The sequence below is a fragment of the Hylobates moloch genome, unplaced genomic scaffold, assembly GCF_009828535.3.
Source record: "Hylobates moloch isolate HMO894 unplaced genomic scaffold, HMol_V3 SCAFFOLD_9, whole genome shotgun sequence".
Lineage (NCBI taxonomy): Eukaryota > Metazoa > Chordata > Mammalia > Primates > Hylobatidae > Hylobates > Hylobates moloch.
In genome coordinates this window covers 84,824,610-84,847,549 of record NW_026652284.1, presented here as the reverse complement: position 1 = coordinate 84,847,549, position 22,940 = coordinate 84,824,610, and the positions used below count along the sequence as shown (strand labels likewise).

Sequence of the window (22,940 nt, the reverse complement as noted above, 5' to 3'; positions counted from 1 at the left end):
ATCTAAACGGGAGAAAACTGAAATAGCTCATTAGAATAATAGCTTTTTAAAGTTGATACTACCATATCTTATTGGATATTATTTGATGTGTAAAGTTTTTTGGTTTTTAAAAAATAAACACTGATTTACCTAATACCATTTAAATGTATAATAATAAGCAAAGATTGCTTTGGCTATCTTCCAGCTTGTGGAGAGACTCCACAGCAAATTCGAGCACCAAGTGGCATAATCACAAGCCCAGGCTGGCCTTCTGAATATCCTGCAAAAATCAACTGTAGCTGGTTCATAAGGGCAAACCCAGGTGAAATCATTACTATAAGGTAATTCTACCTTTCTGTATTGCTATATAATTTATTACAAAACATAAATTCCATTTTCATTTATTATTACTTAACATGCAGTAATATAAAAAGAAGGCTTTTCAGGAGATGTAATAAAGAACAGCTATTGGTGTCATCTTAAGAGTAAGAATAACAGCCCATCTGGTATGTGTTTTGAGTATTTTCTAAGGGTGGTAATGTATTTGCATTGAATCATCTATATTCTTCTGAGCTACTTTTTAACAAAAGATAGACATTTGCAAAATAGCCTATTAGGGTCAAGACTAACCTTTGGCAGTGGAACAAACAAATAAACAAAACTCATTAATTCACTTGGATATCTAGCTCTTAACCTTTGTCTCATTAGTAGAGCCTTCTACCTAAATGAGTTAAAACACGATTTGTCATGCATGTATGTATATGTGTATGTATGTATAAAACTTGAAACAAACTGATAATGGAGAAATACTATATCTAGAAAAATCTTTTTTTATAACTTTGAAACAAAAGAACATTTGTTAAGAATACAAATGAAAGGCATTCCTAGGGGAAATAGCTGTAAGTTTAAGATTCTAAGAATGAATGTGACATATAAATAAGGAAGGTTAAGATTAAATTTTAAAACATTTAGCAAATTACTTGCAGAGAAAAACAGTACGGGAATAAGATTGTAAAGAATATATTTAGTAGAACTAGATATTGCTTGCTTAGGAAAATTCTATCAAGGCCATTAGGAAAAAAATATTTACCTACAGGGGAAAAAAAAATAGTGTGCCTGAATGAAGAACTGCAGTTGGAACAAAACACAAATAAGAATGTCATTTCCATCACAGAGACAGTGTAGCACAAAGGCACCTTCAACATGTTTTCATGTGTAACATTGTATGGGTAGGAGGCATAGAATTTTAGATTTAGAAGAGACTTTGGAGATCATAAACTCAAATTCCTTCATTTTCTGTTTTTAAAATAAGACATACATTTAGCCTACTTTCTCATCTTTTTTCATCTTCCTTTTTTGTATTTATTAACTAATGAGGAAACCAATCTCTCTTGAGAAGCATAACTGTCATCTATCTCCTTTTTTTGGTGGAAACCACAAACAAGGGCCATAGTTTGTTTTCCTTTTATTTTCCTCTACCTTACATTACCTCTTCTGGAACCCCGGAGCTTGGCACATAACAAAAGCTGTTGTTCTCCTCCTCCATGCAGTGTTTTTCTCTTGCCTGATTGAGTGGTAGAATGCCCCATTAAGGTTATCTTTCTGTAACAGTGTCAGTGTTTAAATGTAAATAATATACCTATTTTCTGTTACTTGTAGTATGACTAAGTATGTTTACAAAATAACATTTTTACCACATATTGGGAGTTTTTTAGCATAAAACTAGAATTTATAGAGACCTTCACCTTTTAACCTAAAAATTAAACTTATAGCTTATAGCTCAGTTTTGTAAAACTTGAAAATCTTACCAACACAGAAGAGATTACATGAAATACTGCCATCTGGTTTTGATAATGTATTGCATCCTTGAGATTTCATGAAGTAAGATACACTGAAAACCAAGCACAATACTGAAATGCAGAATAAAATTGAAGTGAGCCCTACAGCTAAAGGAAAATTTCCTGAATTGTGATGGGAGCAATGAATTTCGATGTATACAGATCAGAAGGTGATTTTAGTAATTGTTCAGATTCTTTACTGAAGTCATTATCATGGTAATATCATAACTTTAAAAAGATGACACACGTGCATATACACAGACAAGTTTTACATATGATTATCATTGCATAATCTTAAATGATTCAAAAGAATCATATGCATAATTAAATGTAGCTCTCTTAGACATACAAATGAGTCAGTATTAGGAAATATTAAATTAACTTACCATGTTAACAAGTCAAAAGAAAAAGTATATGATTATCTAGTGTACATAGATGCTTTAAAGCATCTTGGTAAAAAAGAAAATCAGCATTCATTCCTGAATTTAAAATAAAAATTTTAAATTCTTAGTAAAACAGAATTAGAAACGTGATTTTTTTAGATCTGTATAGAAGAGGGAAACTAAAGTTATGGAGTAAAAACAATACTGAGAGCTATCTGTATAAAACTTGCTTAAGATGGTGAAATAAAGGCATTTTTACTTCATTCCTCTCCCTTGGAACCCACTATAATCAACAAAGGCCACCTTATCCATGGGGAAGAGAGGATTGAATACCAGCACCCTGCTTGAAGCCAAGGACTAAGGACAGGCAATTTTGCTCCAGACAGGAGGCTGAAAAATCTGCCACCAACCACAGCCTGAATTTATATGGGGCTGAGAGCTTAGAGAGCTGAGAGGGCATAACCTAACAAACATGAATAACTATGTCACCTGCTGACTCCGTGACAGGATCTTTAATACTCTGAACTATCATCTAAGACTTGTTCTGGAATGTAGACCCAAGTAGGAGAACATAGAAGAAGAGAGGGTTAAAAAAAAGAGAGAAAACCAAAAAACTTGCCTAAAATAAACCTGTAAACCAAAATTCCAGAATGTGTGAAAAAATTGAATGCTGAGAAAAACAGCCGAACAAAATTAAGTTGGAACTCAGATTTACTCCAGGCATTTTATGATGTATTCTGTCAGGGATTATTTCTTAACTTTCTTTATGCCACGGACACCTAGTATTTTGGTACAACCTGTGTATTCTTTCCCAGAATAATGTGTTTAAATCCATTAAAAAAAAAATACGTAGCATTAACAAAGGGAACCAATTATGTTAAAGTACAGCTATCAGATATTTTTTAATATTTGTAATGTAAATATGCTTATTTATTAACACATTAGCAAAATCAAGTGGTTAATTTCAAAGAAAAAATTTTAAGTGTAAATAGTATTTTTAGATATCTGTAAAAACTGAAATGTAACATAAAAATATCTCTAATTTTGAATAGTGGTGGAGTGGCCAGTGCTATAAATACTGTCATGGTTTGTTGTTTATAAGTGTAGGAAATGCTAAATTTTAGTAAAAGGTTAGTGAAAATAAAGCTGCAAATTGTTTCTACCCTATTTGTGATTTTTGAGGGGACAGGAGAAACACCGAATACTCTTACTTAGACTTTGTTAGAAAAAAAGTGTGTTTCAGCATTTCAATTAAAATATCAAAAGGTAGCCACTGATTAAAAATAGAAGTACTATTGAGCAGTTAACAGAGGAAAAGGAACTTTAAAAATATATTCAAAAAAAGACAGGAGGCTAGATGTGGTGGCTCACACCTGTAATCCCAGCACTTTGGGAGGCCGAGGCGGGTAGATCACTTGAGGTCAGGAGTTTGAGACCAGCCTGGCCAACACAGCGAAACCTCGTCTCTACTAAAAATACAAAAATTAGCTGGGCATGGTGGCACGCGCCTATAATCCTAGCTACTCAGGAGGCTGAGGCATGAGAATTGCTTGAACCCGGGAGGTGGAGGTTACAGAGCCAAGATCGTGCCACTGTGCTCCAGCCTAGGCAACAGAGTGAAACCCTTTCTCAAAAAAAAAAAAAAAAGGAAAGGAGGAAAATGAGAACTCTCTGCCAAGTAGAAAGGTTGTAACACATCTAAAACAAAACTAATACAGAATGTCTAAAAACAAGGAGATGGGCCAGACGCTGTGGCTCGTGCCTGTAATCCTAGCATTTTGGAAGGCCAAGGTAGGCTCAGGAATTCGAGACTGGCCTGGGCAATGTGGTGAAACCCTGTCTCTACAAAAATACAAAAAACTAGCTGGGTGTGATGGCATGTTTCCTGTGGTCCCAGCTACTCAGGAGGCTGAGGTGGGAGGATCACCTGAGCCCAGGAGGTTGAGGCTGCAGTGAGCCATGAATGCACCACTGCACTCCAGCCTGGGTGGAAGAATGAGACCTTGTCTCAAAAATAAACAAAAACAAGGAGATAGAAAAGGTTAGTTTTGGAGCTACTCATCAAGAGAAAGCTAGTGTAGGAAGATTAACGTCCACTGTAATTGAGCTTAAGGCACAAAATACTAGTAACAGTTGGGGTATTCTACCAGGAAAATAAAATAGCAGTAAATTTCATGTACTTTATTACATAGCCTAAAATACATGCAAAGCAAAATGTGGAGAATTGCCCAGCAAATTTGACCAATCCACAATTGCAGTGGGAGATTTTTAACACACCTTTAATACTTATTTCAACAAAGAATACACATTCTTTTCAAAGACATGTGGAACATTTATAAAAATTGATTATGTTTCAAATCACAAAGGAACTCTTAATACATTTCAAAGACTGTACATCATTCAGATTGTGTTTTCTTACCACAATGCAATTAAAATAAAGGAAAAAAATTATGAAACCTGTATGTTTAGAAGTATATTCCTAAATAACTCCTGAATTAAAGAGGAAATCACAGTGGGACTAAATATTTTTTAAATAACCATAGCGAAAGTAATACATATTAAAACTGTTAGAATACATTGAAAGAATACTTAGAAAAGTTTACAACTTTAATGCATTGATTTAAAAATTAGAAAATAAATAAGCTCAGCATTTAACTCAAGAGTTAAGGAAAAAGAATTATAGGGTAAATTTTAAAGTAGAAGTAAAGACCAGGAAAATAAGCAATAAAATTCAATAAAACAAAAAGCTGACTTTCTGAAAAACTCAGGAAAATAGATAAAACTCAAAGCAAAACTGAAGAAAAAGAGAAGCGAAAATGTCTATAATTATAAACATAAAATTTTTAATGTCATAAGAGAATATTATAAGCAGTTATATGTTAATACTTTTATACAAGTAGATGAATTGGATTATTTCTTGGAAAATTTATATTACTAAAATTGATTCAAGAAGAATTAGAAAACCGATGAAATCAGTAGCCATTGAAGAAATTGAATCAGCATTCAAATTAAGACTCTAGAACTAGTTTTATAGGCAAGTGTTACTAAATGAATAGAAAAGGAATTTCCTTAACCTGGTAAAGGGTGTCTTTAAAAATTTTAAAAAGCAAATTTAATGGCAAAGTTAATTTTAGCACCAAGGACCAAGACGAAAATATGTGCTTTTACTGGTTATAGTAGAATTCTTAGTCAGTGCAACAGATAGAAATCAGTGATATAAAGAAAATAGGAAGGAAGAGAAAACTTTTATTTGCTAATTATATGTTTGTTTTAAGCAGTTTAAAGCAAACTTAACGATCACAGATAGGAAAAAATGTCTTTAAACTGTATGAAAGTACTGTGTACAGAGCTTTGTAGTAATAAATTTTACTATCAACATACAATCAATTTCTAAGAAAATTTAAATGATCAAAAGTTTAAGAACCACTGATTAACCAAAAAACATCAAAAATTGAAACACTCTCCCTGACTCAGTGTATTCTAAATAGGCACAGAGGACAAATATGTCAACAGTGCTTTTATTACACAAATTACTATGAAGCATTTAAAAAACCAAAAAGTAATTTTACTTATTTAAAAATCCTAAATGAATTAGCAAACTAAAATAGGGTATACATGAACAGATATTTATTGTTTCTTATTCTAAACAAGGTTTCTGCCTTCATGAATCTTTTTTTTGTTTTTTTTTTTGAGAGACAGAGTCTCACTTTGTCACCCAGGCTGGAGTGCAGTGGCGCCATCTCGGCTCACTGCAACCTCTGCCTCCCAGGTTCAAGCAGTTCTCCTGCCTCAGCCTCCCAAGTAGCTGGGATTACAGGTGTATAAAAACTAAAACTTTGAAATACTTAAAAAATAGTTGAACATCTTTGGGATCTTTGGAAACACCACTAAATGCACTAAACATAAAGCAAAAATAAAAAATTAGACTTCATCAAGACTAAAATTAAAAACCACTCCCAACTAATTTTTGTATTTTTAGTAGAGATAGGGTTTCACCCTGTTGGCCAGGTTGGTCTCGAACTTCTGACTTCAGGTGATCCACCTCAGCCTCCCAAAGTTCTGGGATTACGGCGTGAGCCACCTCTCCCATCCTTTGCCCTCATGAATCTTAAACGTTTTGTGGACTAAAAGTTTATTAAGGGATTCCCTAGTTTGAATGGGACTAGACCTCCCATAAACAAGAGCTGTTAAGTTTGGATAAGATATTTTAAAACCAACTATTTGAAGGCTCTGGAGAGTAATAAGAAACTGGCAAAAACAGGAGAGTATTCCACCCCTGAAAGAAGGAACCACACTTCGTGAGATAGGCTTGTTTCCTACCAGTTCTCTGAAGATTCTTGCCAGTCTGTGCAACGTGGAGTGACTGGAACTCAAGCAGATCACCATACTCTTGTCAGCTTGAGGTGTCAGGATGCAGTTGAGGCTGGGACAGTAACTGGAAATTAATTAATAAGGTAACTCCTGGAAAGGAGAGAACCACAAACTGGAAAGTAACTGCATTTAAATTATTCTGGAATCCTTAGCTGACCCATGAATTGTGTGTGCTTAAAGAAGACTCCAAGGAACCTGCTGGAAAGTAACAGCGGGAAGGCTGAAAAGACTATACAGTGATTTCAGCTGCTGCACCCCACAGCAGAGGCAGCACATGGAGTTTGAATCCTGTCCATCACAGGGGAGACCGAGTATAGGGCTTCATAAATAAATACCTAGAGATTTTTAATGAAACTCTGTGTGTCATACTTTACAAGTAAAGACAGTGTCCTTAAACTAAGAATTCCCCCTAAGACTAAGGGCAAAGCAGAAACAAACTCACTTTAAACTAAGTGAAAAACCAAACCTCCTCAAGTTCATGGTCATCAGACTAATTAAACTGTGTGATAGAACAAAAATTAGTATCTTCTGTGTTCTAGATAAATGTAAGAAAAAAAAGAAAAGAATCTCATTTTCTACTTGAAAACACAAAAATTTATGTAAATCTCAGCTATAAATGTAAAAACTAAAACTCTGAAATACTTAAAAAGTAGTTGAACGTCGTTGAGATCTTTGAAAACACCAAGATATCTTAGGACACTAAATGCACTAAACACAAAGCAAAAATAATAAATTAGACTTCATCAAGACTAAAATTTAAAACTTCTGCTTATTAAAAGGTTCCATTAAGAAAATGAAAAGACATACCATAGACTGGAAGAAAATATTAGCAATACACATATCTAACAAAGGACTTGAATCCACTTTTTTTTTTTTTTTTTTTTTTGAGGTGGAGTCTTGCTCTGTCGCCCAGGCTGGGGTACAGTGGTGCGATCTTAGCTCACTACAATCTCTGCCTCCCAGGTTCAAGCAATTCTCCTGCATCAGCCTCGCGAGTAGCTGGGATTACAAGCATGCGCCACCACAGCCAGCTAATTTTTGTGTTTTCAGTAGAGACGGGGTTTCATCATTTTGGTTGGCCAGGCTGGTCTCGAACTCCTGACCTCAAGTGATCTGCCCACCTCAGCCTCCCAAAGTTCTAGGATTGCAGGCGTGAGCCACCATGCCTGGCCAAGAATATAAAAGGGATTTTTATAACTTTTTTTTTTTAATGGGCAAAAGACATGAACAGATACTTCACAGAAGATATAAAAATGGCCAGTAATCACATGAAAAGATGTTCAGCAAATTTGTCTTCAGGAAAGTGTACATAAAACCACAATAAGAGATGCCACCCATCAGTGACTAAAATGAAAAAGACTGACCACACTGACCATTGGAGAGAAAGACTGTGGATATAGGTGGATATGACATGTCTTACATAACATACGTGCCCCCGAATAAGCTCGTGTTTATAATGTATAGAGTTCTTAAGAAATATTAATGAATAAAGGAGGAAATTTGGAAAACAAGGCAATTTGGAGTAAAAAAAATTGAAATAACCCATAAATTGGAAAAGCATTTCAATCTCAGTAAATAAAGACATGCTAAATAGAAGTGATAAATCTCTTTTGTCTACCTAATTGGCAAAACATTTTTAAAAATAGAATATGTCATTTTGCTAAACGTGGGGTATATGGTACTTTGGTACATACTTGGTAGAACTGTAAATTCGTGTAAAAATGTTTTGCCAGTGTCTGTCAGATTTAAAGAGAAATTATTCTTCTGACCTAGCAATACTAGTTCTAGAATAGTTTGTCCTAGAGAAATGCTTGTTCTTGTAAGAGATATGTTCATGTATAAGGGTTTTGTTTTGTTTTGTTTTGTTTTGTTCGAGATGGAGTCTTGCTCTGTCGCCCAGGTTGGAGTGCAGTGGCACAGTCTCAGCTCACTGCAACCACTGTCTCCCAGGTTCAAGAGATTCTCCTGCCTCAGCCTCCTGAGTAGCTGGGATTACAGGCACTTACCATCATGCCCGGCTAATTTTTGTATTTTTAGTAGAGACGGGGTTTCACCATGGCCAGGCTGGTCTCAAACTCCTGACTTCGTTATCTGCCCACCTCAGCATCCCAAAGTGCTGGGATTACAGGCGTGAGCCACCATGCCCGGCCAGGAGTTTTTAAAGCATAGTTCATAATAGTGCAAACCTGGAAACAATCAAATTGTCTATCAGCTTTTGTTAGTTATTCAGAATATTTGAAGAAGAAACATTCTGGTATAATAATCCTTGGGTAATTAACTTTATTATCACTTAGTTTAAGGCAAAGGCAAGAATATAAAGTCAGATCTTTACTTTTTGGTGAGGCATATTCAGATATTGTAAAACTATATTTCGGTTTCTCTTTTTTCATAAGCAGTGACTAATTTTCTATGTGCATTTATTTATTTGATGTTTTTGGCCTATATTTATGCCCACATTTTATTAACTACAAGATAGTATTTGGCTAGAAAGTGATTTATGTAAAAAGGTATTCCCAAACTCAGGGACTTTTCACCAAAAGCATTTTTCGTGTGTTCCTTTTTCAGTCTTTTACCTTGCTCAGATTTGTGCTAATTACTCTCCTAAGAATGTCAGCTGCAAACTTTTCATTAAGCAAGTATTAATGTAAGAGAAGGCTGAGTTTCTCTGTGTTTACTTCAATTCATCAGATTGGGGAGAGGTGATTCTGGTTGGAACATAGAACAGTTTAGGATGTTCTGAGTTAGAAGTGGTCTTTCCCAACCATACACACAGAGAAGAAAAAGAAAAGGTGCCAACTGTCACCTGTTTTTTAACATTATTTTGGAAACTGGCATTACTTGTGAAGAAGTATTTTTCTACAATCTGGGGAAGAAATACAAATATGAAGAACATAGAATTAGTATTATTATTTGCTAATGATGTGGTTGTATGCCTGGAAAACCCAGGAGAATCGGTCAGTATATGGAGGCTTATAATAATATCCTCAGTTACATTGTAATATGATGTTTTTTTCCAAAATTGACTTTTTAATAGACATTTCTGATTTTTTTTTTTTTTTTTTTCAGTTTTCAGGATTTTGATATTCAAGGATCCAGAAGGTGCAATTTGGACTGGTTGACAATAGAAACATACAAGAATATTGAAAGTTACAGAGCTTGTGGTTCCACAATTCCACCTCCATATATCTCTTCACAAGACCACATCTGGATTAGGTTTCATTCGGATGACAACATCTCTAGAAAGGGTTTCAGACTGGCCTATTTTTCAGGTGTGTTTTTAAATAAGAAAGATATTGAACTGAATTTTATGGTATTAACTGTTCTGTCACTTCGGAGCTAATCTTCTAAATAATGTTCATTTAATTAGGCGTAGGCCCTCGAGGCAGCTGAGATTGAGGATTGGAAGCTAAAGTCAGATGCCCTAAAGCTGGGTCTCCAAAAGGTGTTTTGTATAATTCTAACAAAATGATTAACTTCATATACTAAGATTAATTTTCTTTTTAAACATCTTAAATACTTTTATTCTAAGAATAGCCTTTTGTCCCTCAAGTGCTTACTCATCCAGAAAGTTACTTCAGAATGTATTTTTGTGGTAATTGTCATTGTTTTTATACCTCCAAAGAAAAGACCTAACAAATTTCACCTTCATAGTTTATAGTCTCAGAAAAAAAGACATCTTTTCTTTTCTTAAACTGTGTCTAAAAAGCATGACCGGATCATACAAATGTGAATAATTCAGAATTAGTCCTGTCTTTTAGATCAAAATGCAAAGATCTTCATGGAATAATAATAAGCATTTAACAAGTTGAATTGTTGAGTAAGTGTGCCAGTACTAATTTGTCATTAGAACCCAACCTGTTAAATCATTCTATTTATAAAGATACATACACACATCTGTTGATTGCAGCACTATTCACAATAGCAAAGACATGGAATCAGACCAAATGCCCATCAATGATAGACTGGGTAAAGAAAATGTTGGTACATATACACCATGGAATACTATGCAGCCATAAAAAGGAACGAGATCATGTCCTTTGCTGGAAGCTGGATGGATGGATGAAGCTGGAAGCCATTATCCTCAGCAAAATAACACAGGAACAGAAAACCAAACACTGCATGTTCTCACTTATAAGTGGGACCTGAACAATGAGAACACATGGACACAGGCCCCACATTTATTGTGGCCTTTCTAGGGAGGGTGGGGTGGGAGGGAGAGCATTAGGGAAAAGAGCTAATGCATACTGGACTTAATACCTAGGTGATGGGTTGATGGGTGCAGCAAACCACCATGGCACATGTTTACCCATGTAACAAACCTGCACATCCTGCACATGTACCCTGGAACTTAAAAATAAAATTAAAATATTAAAAAACCAACCTGTTTTTTAAAACTTCTAGCACTTGGGCTTTATGAACATTTATTGTAAAAATATTGCTTGCTGTTTTATGTCTTTTAAAGATTATAATTTTTCTCCTTTTCTTTCCATCTCCTTTCTACTCACATCTTCACAGGGAAATCTGAGGAACCAAATTGTGCTTGTGATCAGTTTCGTTGTGGTAATGGAAAGTGTATACCAGAAGCCTGGAAATGTAATAACATGGATGAATGTGGAGATAGTTCCGATGAAGAGATCTGTGCCAAAGAAGCTAATCCTCCAACTGCTGCTGCTTTTCAACCGTGTGCTTACAACCAGTTCCAGTGTTTATCCCGTTTTACCAAAGTTTACACTTGCCTCCCCGAATCTTTAAAATGTGATGGGAACATTGACTGCCTTGACCTAGGAGACGAGATAGACTGTGATGTGCCAACATGTGGGCAATGGCTAAAATATTTTTATGGTACTTTTAATTCTCCCAATTATCCAGACTTTTATCCTCCTGGAAGCAATTGCACCTGGTTGATAGACACTGGTGATCACCGTAAAGTCATTTTACGCTTCACTGACTTTAAACTTGATGGTACTGGTTATGGTGATTATGTCAAAATATATGATGGATTAGAGGAGAATCCACACAAGCTTTTGCGTGTGTTGACAGCTTTTGATTCTCATGCACCTCTTACAGTTGTTTCTTCTTCTGGACAGATAAGGGTACATTTTTGTGCTGATAAAGTGAATGCTGCGAGGGGATTTAATGCTACTTACCAAGTAGATGGGTTCTGTTTGCCATGGGAAATACCCTGTGGAGGTAACTGGGGGTGTTATACTGAGCAGCAGCGTTGTGATGGGTATTGGCATTGCCCAAATGGACGGGATGAAATCAATTGTACCATGTGCCAGAAGGAAGAATTTCCATGTTCCCGAAATGGTGTCTGTTATCCTCGTTCTGATCGCTGCAACTACCAGAATCATTGCCCAAATGGCTCAGATGAAAAAAACTGCTTTTTTTGCCAACCAGGAAATTTCCATTGTAAAAACAATCGTTGCGTGTTTGAAAGTTGGGTGTGTGATTCTCAAGATGACTGTGGTGATGGCAGCGATGAAGAAAATTGCCCAGTAATCGTGCCTACAAGAGTCATCACTGCTGCCGTCATAGGGAGCCTCATCTGTGGCCTGTTACTCGTCATAGCATTGGGATGTACTTGTAAGCTTTATTCTCTGAGAATGTTTGAAAGAAGGTCAGTATCCAGACAGAACTATAGGGTTATGCTCTCCACAATAAAAGCAGGCCCAAATGTTTGAAACAAGTTCTTTGATGATTAGCAATGTATTTTTGTTTTATATTAGTTTAGAAATGGATAAAGATTGTTGATGATGTGTAAAATTAGTGTGAAAAGCCCAAGACTCAAAAGGCCAGACACATTACAAACTAATATTTAGAGTTGTGAGAAAAAGCCCATCTATTTACCAGCTCCTGTTTTCAGATTAATCTGTTTTATAGGAATATTGTAAGCTGCAGCTCTCAGTTTTAGTGTTTTAACCTGTATTTTTCTAAATACTAATTCAAAAATTCCAGATACGCTATATGCTATGTTCAAAGCATACAGGTAAATAGGAAAATGAATAAGGCATAATATCACAAGCAGTTTACAGTTAGGAAGAAGGAATTGGGGCATGGAATAAGATGACAAAAGTGTAATACTGTAAAGAGCTATAAAACAAAATGGTATAAAGTCAAAAATACCTAATCTAACGAGAGAGAGAGGCAGAAAGGCTTTAATTGGAGGGGTGCCACTTGAAATGTATGAGTAGAATATAGATAGGGGAAAAGGTGTTGTTAAAGCAATAACCTGGGAAAATATATAAGTAGGAATGTCCAGCATTGCTCAAAAAGTAAGCACCTGGTTCAGTTTATCTGGAGCTCGGGATGCCTATGAAGGGCTAATAGGAGATACGATTGGAACACAAGACTAATGTCCTGTTGTAAAGTGACAACAGCACTTCAGAGTTCTCAGTTTAGTAAGAAATGGTTAACTGTTAAAGGGTGACCTTCAAAGTGAGTAGTTTTCAGTATGATGCAGGATAAATGGGACCTGGGAGAAGTTAATGGCAGATATGTCTGTGGAGACAATGACCTTCAGTCCCAGGAGAATTACAAATAATAGATTTCACAAAGAACTTTTTACATAACAGATGGCTAATAGATGGCACACAGATGCACAGTATCGTAATAACCATTACTGCATCTTTTCTTTTTTTTCCTTTTTTTTTTTTTTTTTGTTGTTGTTTGTTTTGAGATGGAGTCTTGCTCTGTCACCCGAGCTGGAGTGCAGTTGTGCGATCTCGGCTCACTGCACTCTGTCTCCCAGGTTCAAGCGATTCTCCTGCCTCAGCCTCCCAAGTAGCTGGGATTACAGGCGCCCGCCACCATGCCTGGCTAATTTTTTGTATTTTTAGTAGAGATGGGGTTTCACTCTGTTGGCCAGGCTGGTCCCAAACTCCTGACCTCGTGATCCACCCGCCTTGGCCTCCCAAAGTGCTTTGATTACAGGTGTGAGCCACGGCACCCGACCACTGCATCTTTGGCCAAGTGTAAATGGCCAGAAAACTTTCTACCACATTGCAACAAAAGAGCTCAGTGAAGAGTCAGAGATCCCAGCTGGGCGCGGTGGCTTCAACATATATTCAGTAAATACAATATTCTTAGGAGTTTTAAAATCTTGTATTATTTCTCCCTTTACCTTTTACAGGGATTTTCATTTATTAAAACTCGGTGATCCAGGCTTCTACTAGCGTAAAGCCCTATGAAGACAGACTGCGTGCTTCATCTTTGTATTCCCAGTATAGGGATAATACATATATTCAGTAAATGTTTGTCAAATGACTAAGCTTTAAAATGATCAAATATGCCAAGATTCAGATTGTTTTAATTACTGATAATAGAAAATTGTTCTTTTTCTTCACTCCCGCTTTTAATCTTTTTTCTTTTCATCTACTCTCAAAGATCATTTGAAACACAGTTGTCAAGAGTGGAAGCAGAATTGTTAAGAAGAGAAGCTCCTCCCTCTTATGGACAATTGATTGCTCAGGGTTTAATTCCACCAGTTGAAGATTTTCCTGTTTGTTCACCTAATCAGGTATATTGCAATGTGTTATTTCTATTACATTTCCTCTTAAAATGAAATCTGTGCCTGTATATATGATAAAGCAAAGACCCTTGACTGTCAGAATTTTTGCAATCAAGGATTTAAATGTATGGAAGATTTGAAGTCATAGTTTTCATTATATTTTAATACTTCAAACTACAAAAGTATATTTTTCATTCCACTGATTTGGTTGTGCAATTCTTAAGCATTTTACTGTTTAGGATAATTTAGTGCATTATAATTCAAAAGTATTAAGCTTGGCAAGTTATTTTTTACTTGACCTGAACATCTACAAGATTTAAGAATGAACACTAAAATTAATATGCTAGCAATATAACATGCTAGATTAACCACTTATAAGTAAAAGTAATTAAAATGAAGTTAACATTTCTACCTCAGGAAAAACATCTTCAAGCTGGATTTTACAGTGTTTAACAATTTATAGCATTTTGTTTATATAGTAATTCATTATGTGTTTCTGAATTCTTTAAATTTCTCAGCAATTAAAAAAATTTTTCTCGTAGTGCTTAAAAATGTGCCAGCGTTCATTTTAGGCATAAGGATTTATTCATTTAAATTGTAAATTGATTCAGAAACATTTATAAAAATTGTTGTTTCCAGTATTATAATTAAAACTGGTAAACATTGTTTTCCCAGTAATATAATTATTTTCAAAACAGAATACCATTTCCTTTTTGGTAAATGTGATTTCTGATTACAGTCTATCACCTTATTGGAGTCTTTTAGGAAATCTTTGGTGAGAATTTGTAGTTTCAAAACATTTCTCCATATGTAATTTCCTAAGTAAATCATTCAGAAGTTCCACTGGTTGGAATTTTGTGTGCAAAGTAGGAAAAAGCTAAGTTGTGGCTTCTTTATATCAGCCCTGCTATGGGGAAAGTTTTTTTTTTTTTAGGTAAGAATCAGACCACGGTTAATTTTACACACCTACTTCATTCTCTACCACCCACCACCCCTAAACCCCATAAAGTTAGAGGGAACACAGTTCACACAAGATTGTCTTCACTCCTAACACCAATTGCAAATTCAGGGAGTTCCCCAAATCGCCTTCAGGTTTGGTAATGTACTAGGAACACTCAGAAAACTCACTTAAAGCAGCTCACTTGCGATTACAGTTTATTACAGGGAGAGGATACAGACACAGATTAACCAAGGGAAAAGATGCATAGGACAAAGTTCAGAAGGGTACCAAACATGGATCTTCCAGTTGTCCTTTCCCCATAGAGGCAAGAGGGCATTACTGTGTGAACACAGATATGTGACAATATGCATGGAGTGTTACCAACCAGGAAAGCTCACCCAGGCCTCGGTGTCCAGAGTTTGTACTGGTGCACTAGCACATAGGCAGGATTAATTGCACATGTGGCCAATCCCAGTTTCTAGCCTTATCCAGAGATTGATTGACCCAAAGCGCTCACCCTACATCACACTGTTGGTGTGGTTCAGAGCTTCCACTCTAAGTCAGTTTTACCATCTGGCTGGTCCAAGGCCGCCAGGCAAAGACACTGCTTTCAGGCATGACAGTGGAAGGGCTTGGAGATCATGTACCAAAAGCCAAGGACAAAGGCTTTGGGTGAGGTTAAATTCTTCATTACCTCACACTACCCCAGTTTCTGAGGTTATATTTACCCTCTTGGGAGAATTCTACTTCAACATTTTAGAATAAAATATGTTTTATGGGTGGTAAGTTAGATTTTATTCATTTAAGGAGATTAAACTCTCAAGTTTGAAGCTTTTGGTAACAAATTATCAAATTTTTATAGCAGTTTTTGGAAAAAATAAGTAATGATGTACTTCACCATCTCACTCAAAGTAGAAATGCTTTTTGAGGAATGCTTTCTCCTTCATAAACTGTAGAAGCATATGAAATTATTCCTAGAACATTCATGAGATCCCCTCGTAAAATATAATGTTAGATTGCCAATCCTAATTAAACTGACTTTTAACTAAGTAGAGAGTTTCACCTCAGTATGACAAACCAAATGTTAAAGTCAGCAATAAAGTATGTTGAAGGCATTGTTGATCTTGATGGCTAATAGCAGCACAACAGAGAAGGATAACAGAAGAGCCTTTTGTTCATTGCTGGACATAATAGCATAGTGCTCAACATGAAGGCTTAAAACTTGCGTGCTCACTGTTGAGGAGCAGATCTGTGGAGAAGTTCATTAGAAATGTGAACCACTTTTTCTTTTTCTTTTTTTTTTTTTAATTTATAGTTAGGTACTTCTTAATTGGTGAAAACTCTTACTCATCTGTATAGCAAATCCATGTGTGCTGATATTCAAATTTCTTATTGACAATCTGTGCCTTACTAATGTCAGACTATGAAATGTTCCTATGATAGTAGCTTCTTAACTTATCATAAATTATGTCCATGGCACTATGGAAAGGCCTATATGGAAAGCATAAATAAATGCAATACCAGTCACAAAGAGATACAGAACATAAGAGGACATTTTCCTTATTTTCTACCTTCTTTCTTCTGTGAGGGGAAAGGGAAGAGGTGTGAGTTTTGGCAGGAGACAGTATCATCATCTGAAGGAGAGTATATCAACTTGAGATTGTTTCCTGGAAGTATAATTTTTAAATACTAAATGCCAGGTTGCTGAAAGCTGTTTCAAGTTTGAATACTTCTTTTTATAACCACTAGATGGAGCTTAAAGACTATCTTATCTAATGCTATGTGCTTTTAAAAATAAACTCTAAACTCGTTCATCTAGAAAAAATAGATTTTTTATTCAGTTGGGTAGCCTTTCATATACACTAATTACAGCTAACTAGTTTTCAAAGAATGATATAATTTATACTTAATACTAAACTATAGAAAATAAAACTTTAAAGATTGAGAAGAAATCTAAATGTCTAGATACCATTGAGTAATGATATAAACAGGTTCTTTTGTTGTTTCTTGTTGTCTTCTGTGCTGTATTACAAATATAATTCCTTTATTTGTGACAATATAATTAAATCCTCAGTATCCATTCAGCAAATGCTTGAGAACCAACTCTGTGAAATACAACTTTCACATGTTTTGGAAAAGTTCAGCCTTGTAAATTAAGTCTAATTTGTTCTTTAAAAAAAAAAAAAGATAAAAGGCCTGGTTTTCACAAACTCATTTTGGTCACTTCGTCAATTATGTAGAGATTCTCCTATGTTCCTAGTTACAGAAGTATCAATTTTATTTTCTAGCTTTGGTACACTTTTCACGTTGGATTACGATGTGAGATTTTGAAACAACTGTTACAATTGACATTAAATATCATTTTTAAGTTGCATATATAAAATAGAATATCAAGAAGAGTTTAAACAAACAATGATTCAAGTTAGATTAGTAGATTGGATTCTGTAGTAGGATGAACCCACATAGGTAAGAGAATTTAATTTTTCCTCCTTAGACCCAAAAGCAACAATGAGTAACAGAATTTTTAACCACAACACATTCTTAATAGAAGGGTGTTTTTTTTTTATCTTGGTACCTTGTTGTTAACTATCTTAAGATGTTTTCTTATTTTTGTAGGCTTCTGTTTTGGAAAATCTGAGGCTAGCAGTACGATCTCAGCTTGGATTTACTTCAGTCAGGCTTCCTATGGCAGGCAGATCAAGCAACATTTGGAACCGTATTTTTAATTTTGCAAGATCACGTCATTCTGGGTCATTGGCTTTGGTCTCAGCAGATGGAGATGAGGTTGTCCCTAGTCAGAGTACCAGTAGAGAACCTGAGAGAAATCATACTCACAGAAGTTTGTTTTCCGTGGAGTCTGATGATACAGACACAGAAAATGAGAGAAGAGATATGGCAGGAGCATCTGGTGGGGTTGCAGCTCCTTTGCCTCAAAAAGTCCCTCCCACAACGGCAGTAGAAGCGACAGTAGGAGCATGTGCAAGTTCCTCAACTCAGAGTACCCGAGGTGGTCATGCAGATAATGGAAGGGATGTGACAAGTGTGGAACCCCCAAGTGTGAGTCCAGCACGTCACCAGCTTACAAGTGCACTCAGTCGTATGACTCAGGGGCTACGTTGGGTACGTTTTACATTAGGACGATCAAGTTCCGTAAGTCAGAACCAGAGTCCTTTGAGACAACTTGATAATGGGGTAAGTAGAAGAGAAGATGATGATGATGTTGAAATGCTGATTCCAATTTCTGATGGATCTTCAGACTTTGATGTGAATGACTGCTCCAGACCTCTTCTTGATCTTGCCTCAGATCAAGCACAAGGGCTTAGACAACCATATAGTGCAACAAATCCTGGAGTAAGGCCAAGTAATCGAGATGGCCCTTGTGAGCGTTGTGGTATTGTCCACACTGCCCAGATACCAGACACTTGCTTAGAAGTAACACTGAAAAACGAAACGAGTGATGATGAGGCTTTGTTACTTTGTTAGGTACGAATCACGTAAGGGAGATTGTATACAAGTTGGAGCAATATCCATTTATTATTTTGTAACTTTACAGTTAAACTAGTTTTCGTTTAAAAAGAAAAAATGCAGGGTGATTTCTTATTATTATATGTTAGCCTGCATGGTTAAATTCAACAACTTGTAACTCTATGAACTTAGAGTTTACTATTTTAGCAGCTAAAAATGCATTACATATTCATATTGTTCAATAATGTCCTTTCATTTGTTTCTGATTGTTTTCATCCTGATATTGTAGTTCACTGTAGAAATGTGGCTGCTGAAACTCATTTGATTGTCATTTTTATCTATCCTTTGTTAAATGGTTTGTTTGTACAAAATAATACCTTATTTTAATTGAAACATTTATGCTTTTGCCAACACATCTTGTAACTTAATATACTAGATGTTAAGGTTGTTAATGTACAAAAAAAAACACCCTTATACTCACCTGCGTTTTCATTTGTTTGACATTTGTCTATTATTGGATTTCATTATCATATGAACTTGTCAAAGGGAAACAAACTGTCTAAAAATTTTTCTCTTACGTTTAACATACAATGATGTGAAATTTAGGCAGAGTTAGATAAATTACTGGCAAAAACAAAACTCTTTTATAAAGATTTTCTAATGTTGACTTTAATACTCTAACATGGTACAAACCAAATGGTAAAATCCCAAGTCATTTCTTTTTTCATCTCTATTTAGCAACACAATTAAGTGGATGAAGATATTCTACTATGCATTAAATCTTGAACTTTATAAAACATGTACAAAAATTGTACAAGATAAGTTCCCCAATACAGGGTTGCGCTTGCATTGGACCCTAGGGATTTGCACTAAAATTATATCAAGGTCTCAGATGAGCTTAGTGCACAAGCACTATCACTTTAAAATGCTATTATTTGCTACCACAGCGACTATATATTTCCATAGCTTTTGGCTGGGGGCAGGGGACATTTTTATTACAACTTGAAATTGCTTTGCTGGTTTCATATTTATTTGTTGTATTTAAAAAATACATTGTTTTAAGAGTGATTTTTTCTATATATTTTATTCCTGGGGGGATCATGCTACACTCTCAAAAGAAAATTAAGAAATCATTCAGATCATCCCCCCCTTTTTAAGTAGTGTGAATTGCAAAACCCAACATATTTTTTTTACTGTCAGTTGCTGTTTATTTATTCTTTAGCTGTCTGTTTTAGTAGTTTAATGATTATGAAAAATGTATTTGTGTGTGATTTGCTATTTATTAAATTTTAAGTACTTTGCTGAATGTCATTTTAAAGCATGTTTGAAGTCTTGTGTATTTGTCTGTGTTATGCTGTCAGGAGGAACTGACTAAGATGTTTTAATATGTATCAAAAATTAAAATGTTTTTTTTATTGCCTTGAGGTACTTTTTAAATCGAAGTTGTTCTTTATTTGTTGAATTTTGGTGCATATACAAATTCAGGCCATAAAATATGCAATATATCTAGAATAAAAATGATTAGAAGGAGATCATTCCTTAACTACTTTATAGTAAAGTAGTAGCTTTTACCAGTACTCGAGGGTAAAATTTTCTAAGGACTTGAATATTATTTTGCTTGAGACTGCCCTTCAATTGATGTATCTCACAAGATGAGAGAGTTTAATTGATTAAACTGCCTTTTAATTGACTTATCTCACAAGATGCAGTAACACAGTCAGTTCTCTTTTTAAATTGTTTTCACATACATTTTAGACCCCTATAGTATATTCTACTGGCAGAATTTGTGTTACCAAATAATCTTTTATGCCCTAGTACTAATATACTATCAAGTATAAGGGTTTTGGTTTTCTAGCATATGTTTTAATTTATTATTTTAATTAACTAATACGTCTTCCTGGTTCAAACAGTGAAATGTAAATTCCTCTTCTATGCCAACACCCATCTTTTAGTTCACTTGAAAGAGACACATATCAGTACCAGATTCTTGTATATCTCTCTAGAAATAACCATATATGTACATAGGCATATCAATACCATATATAGTAATGCAAATTGTAACATACTATGCATACATTTTCTGTACCTTTTCTCAAAGGGAAATAATACATCATTAGAGTTTGAATATTAAAAGTAAGATCAAGCATTTCTGTTATTTGTTTTTTTGTACATTTAAATCATTGATCTCTCCTGAATTTAGGGCTTCACTATCTTTTTTCCAGATAACTACCTAGTTTTCACAAAGCTATTTATTAAATAATAGATCTTTTCCTTACTAATTTGAAATGGAACTTATATAGTACATTTCCATATTATTTGGGTATGTTTCTAGACTCTATTTTCTTCTGTTGATCTGCTTTTCTCTTTTTGTACCAATCCTTTATTGTTTTAATAACTGATTTTTAAATGTTTCAAATATTCTTATTTATATTTCCATTTGAATGACAGAATCAATTTGTTGAGTTCCACAAAACATCCATGGGTACTTTTTTTTTTTTGGACAGTTTTAATTTTATAGATTAATTTAGGGGAATTTGACATCATTATCATGTTAAAGCTTTTTATCTAAACCATGGTGCACTATCTAAAAATCATGCCCATTCGTCTTTTTTTGTTTCCTTCAGATGAATTTTACACTTTACAGAGATCTCATACATTTTTTAAGAGTTTATTTTTTAAAATTTTTACATTTTGCCTTTATTAATTAAATCCTGTTTATAATTTTGCCTAATTTTAGTGCATGTAAAGGCTAATTATTTATGTTAATTTTCTACCTGGCTACCTGATTCCATTTTTTTGTTGTTTGTAATAGTATTTCACTTAATTATTTTGTGTTTTCCAACTACACAGTCCTGTCATCAGCAAACACTGATAATGTAACCATTGTTACAGTTTGCATTCCTCTTTGTATCTTAATTGCATTCTCTAGTACTTCTAAAATAATGTTCAATAACTGGCTATAACGAATTGAGTTGAGATAGATATAATCATATTAAGGAGTATCAATCCCTATTTTTAAAACCTTTTAAAGACTGCATGTTTAATTTTATCACATGCCTTTTCAACATCTGTGGAGATGATCATACGATTTTTTTTCCTTTGATCCTTTAAGATGAATTTTACTAATATATTTTGTAATTTTGCACTATCATTACATTCTTTAAATAAATTCTTTTTGGCCATGTATTTTTTTAATATATTGCTAGACTGCACTTCATATTTTATTAGGATATTTGCACTTGTATTAATCAGTAGTCTATAGTTTGTGTGTGCGTGCATACACGTGTTCACTTTGAGAAGTTTAGTATTTTATGCTTGTGGATTTGGAAACTTCTCTCCTTTTACAATGCCCTAGAACAGTTTAAATAGCATTGGAATTTTCTGTTTCTTAAAATTTCAGTGAAATTATCTGGGTTTAGTGGATGTTTGGCAAGCAGCTTTTTGACAACTTTGTTGGTATCATCTAGGTAATTAATCCATGTAGTTTTTATATCCTATCTGGATCAGGAACCATCCATTTAATCCAAGTTTTCAAATTTATTTGCCTAGTTGAAGAAAGTTAACTCTTCGTCTTCTGTGCATGTGGATGTTGCCCCTTAGTTTGTATTATGCTTTCTCTCTTATTTTCATTTTTTTTTTTTTTTGAGACGGAGTCTTGCTGTGTCGCCCAGGCTGGAGTACAGTGGCACGATCTCTCTCACTGCAAGCTCCGTCTCCCGGGTTCACGCCATTCTCCTGCCTCAGCATCCCGAGTAGCTGGGCCTACAGGCACCCGCCACCAGGCCCAGCTAATTTTTTTGTATTTTTAGTAGAGATGGGGTTTCACCGTATTAGCCAGGATGGTTTCGATCTCCTAACCTCGTGATCCGCCCACCTCGGCCTCCCAAAGTTTCTCCCTTATTTTCTTGATAAAGGTAGCTGTTTACCTACTTTTTTAATTGTGTATTTTTTTATTTTCCCCAAACTGCTTGGATGTCTCTATTCTGTAATTTTCTTCTTTCTAATTAGTTGATTTCCACTTTAATAAGTTTTCCACATTTTGCTTTCCTTGGTTTATTTTGTTGTTTTTTTCTAATTCGTTGAGTTAGCATGTAACTTATGTATTTTTACTTCTTAATTATTAAGAAGAGATTAAGACATGGACTTAAGTGTGAGCACTGCTTAAGGTGAATCATTTGGCTGCATTAATGTTGTCATTACTGTTATTTTCTAAATGTTCTTAAGTTTCAGTTTTGATACCTTCTTTAATCCAAAAGTTGTATAAAAGGATTTTTTTCTTTGCTTTTTTTTTCTAGATAATGAGAATTTTTTGGTGTGAGTCGTTTTGTTTTCTGATTCTTTTCATTTTATGGCATCAAAAACAGAATGTTAAGAGTATATGTGTTGGGGGGGCGGTTATTGTCTTTCAATTTTTAAATGTCCCAAGAGCGCTTTTAAAAAGTGTGTTATTTCTT

The 22,940-nt window shown here is 34.8% G+C and overlaps 1 protein-coding gene across 2 annotated transcripts in view; it reads left to right on the top strand.

Moving 5' to 3' along the window:
- The window catches only part of LRP12 (LDL receptor related protein 12), a 96,776-nt gene extending 76,811 nt beyond the window's left edge, over positions 1 to 19,965 (top strand). For both annotated transcript variants that reach the window (XM_032760239.2, XM_032760238.2), the window contains 5 exons: positions 185 to 320; positions 9,638 to 9,840; positions 11,087 to 12,191; positions 13,958 to 14,090; positions 17,638 to 19,965. In XM_032760239.2, the coding sequence (XP_032616130.1) occupies positions 185 to 320; positions 9,638 to 9,840; positions 11,087 to 12,191; positions 13,958 to 14,090; positions 17,638 to 18,504 (2,444 nt within the window). In that variant the 3' untranslated portion in view covers positions 18,505 to 19,965. The remainder of the gene's footprint in view (positions 1 to 184; positions 321 to 9,637; positions 9,841 to 11,086; positions 12,192 to 13,957; positions 14,091 to 17,637) is intronic.
- The last annotated feature ends 2,975 nt before the right edge of the window (positions 19,966 to 22,940 follow it).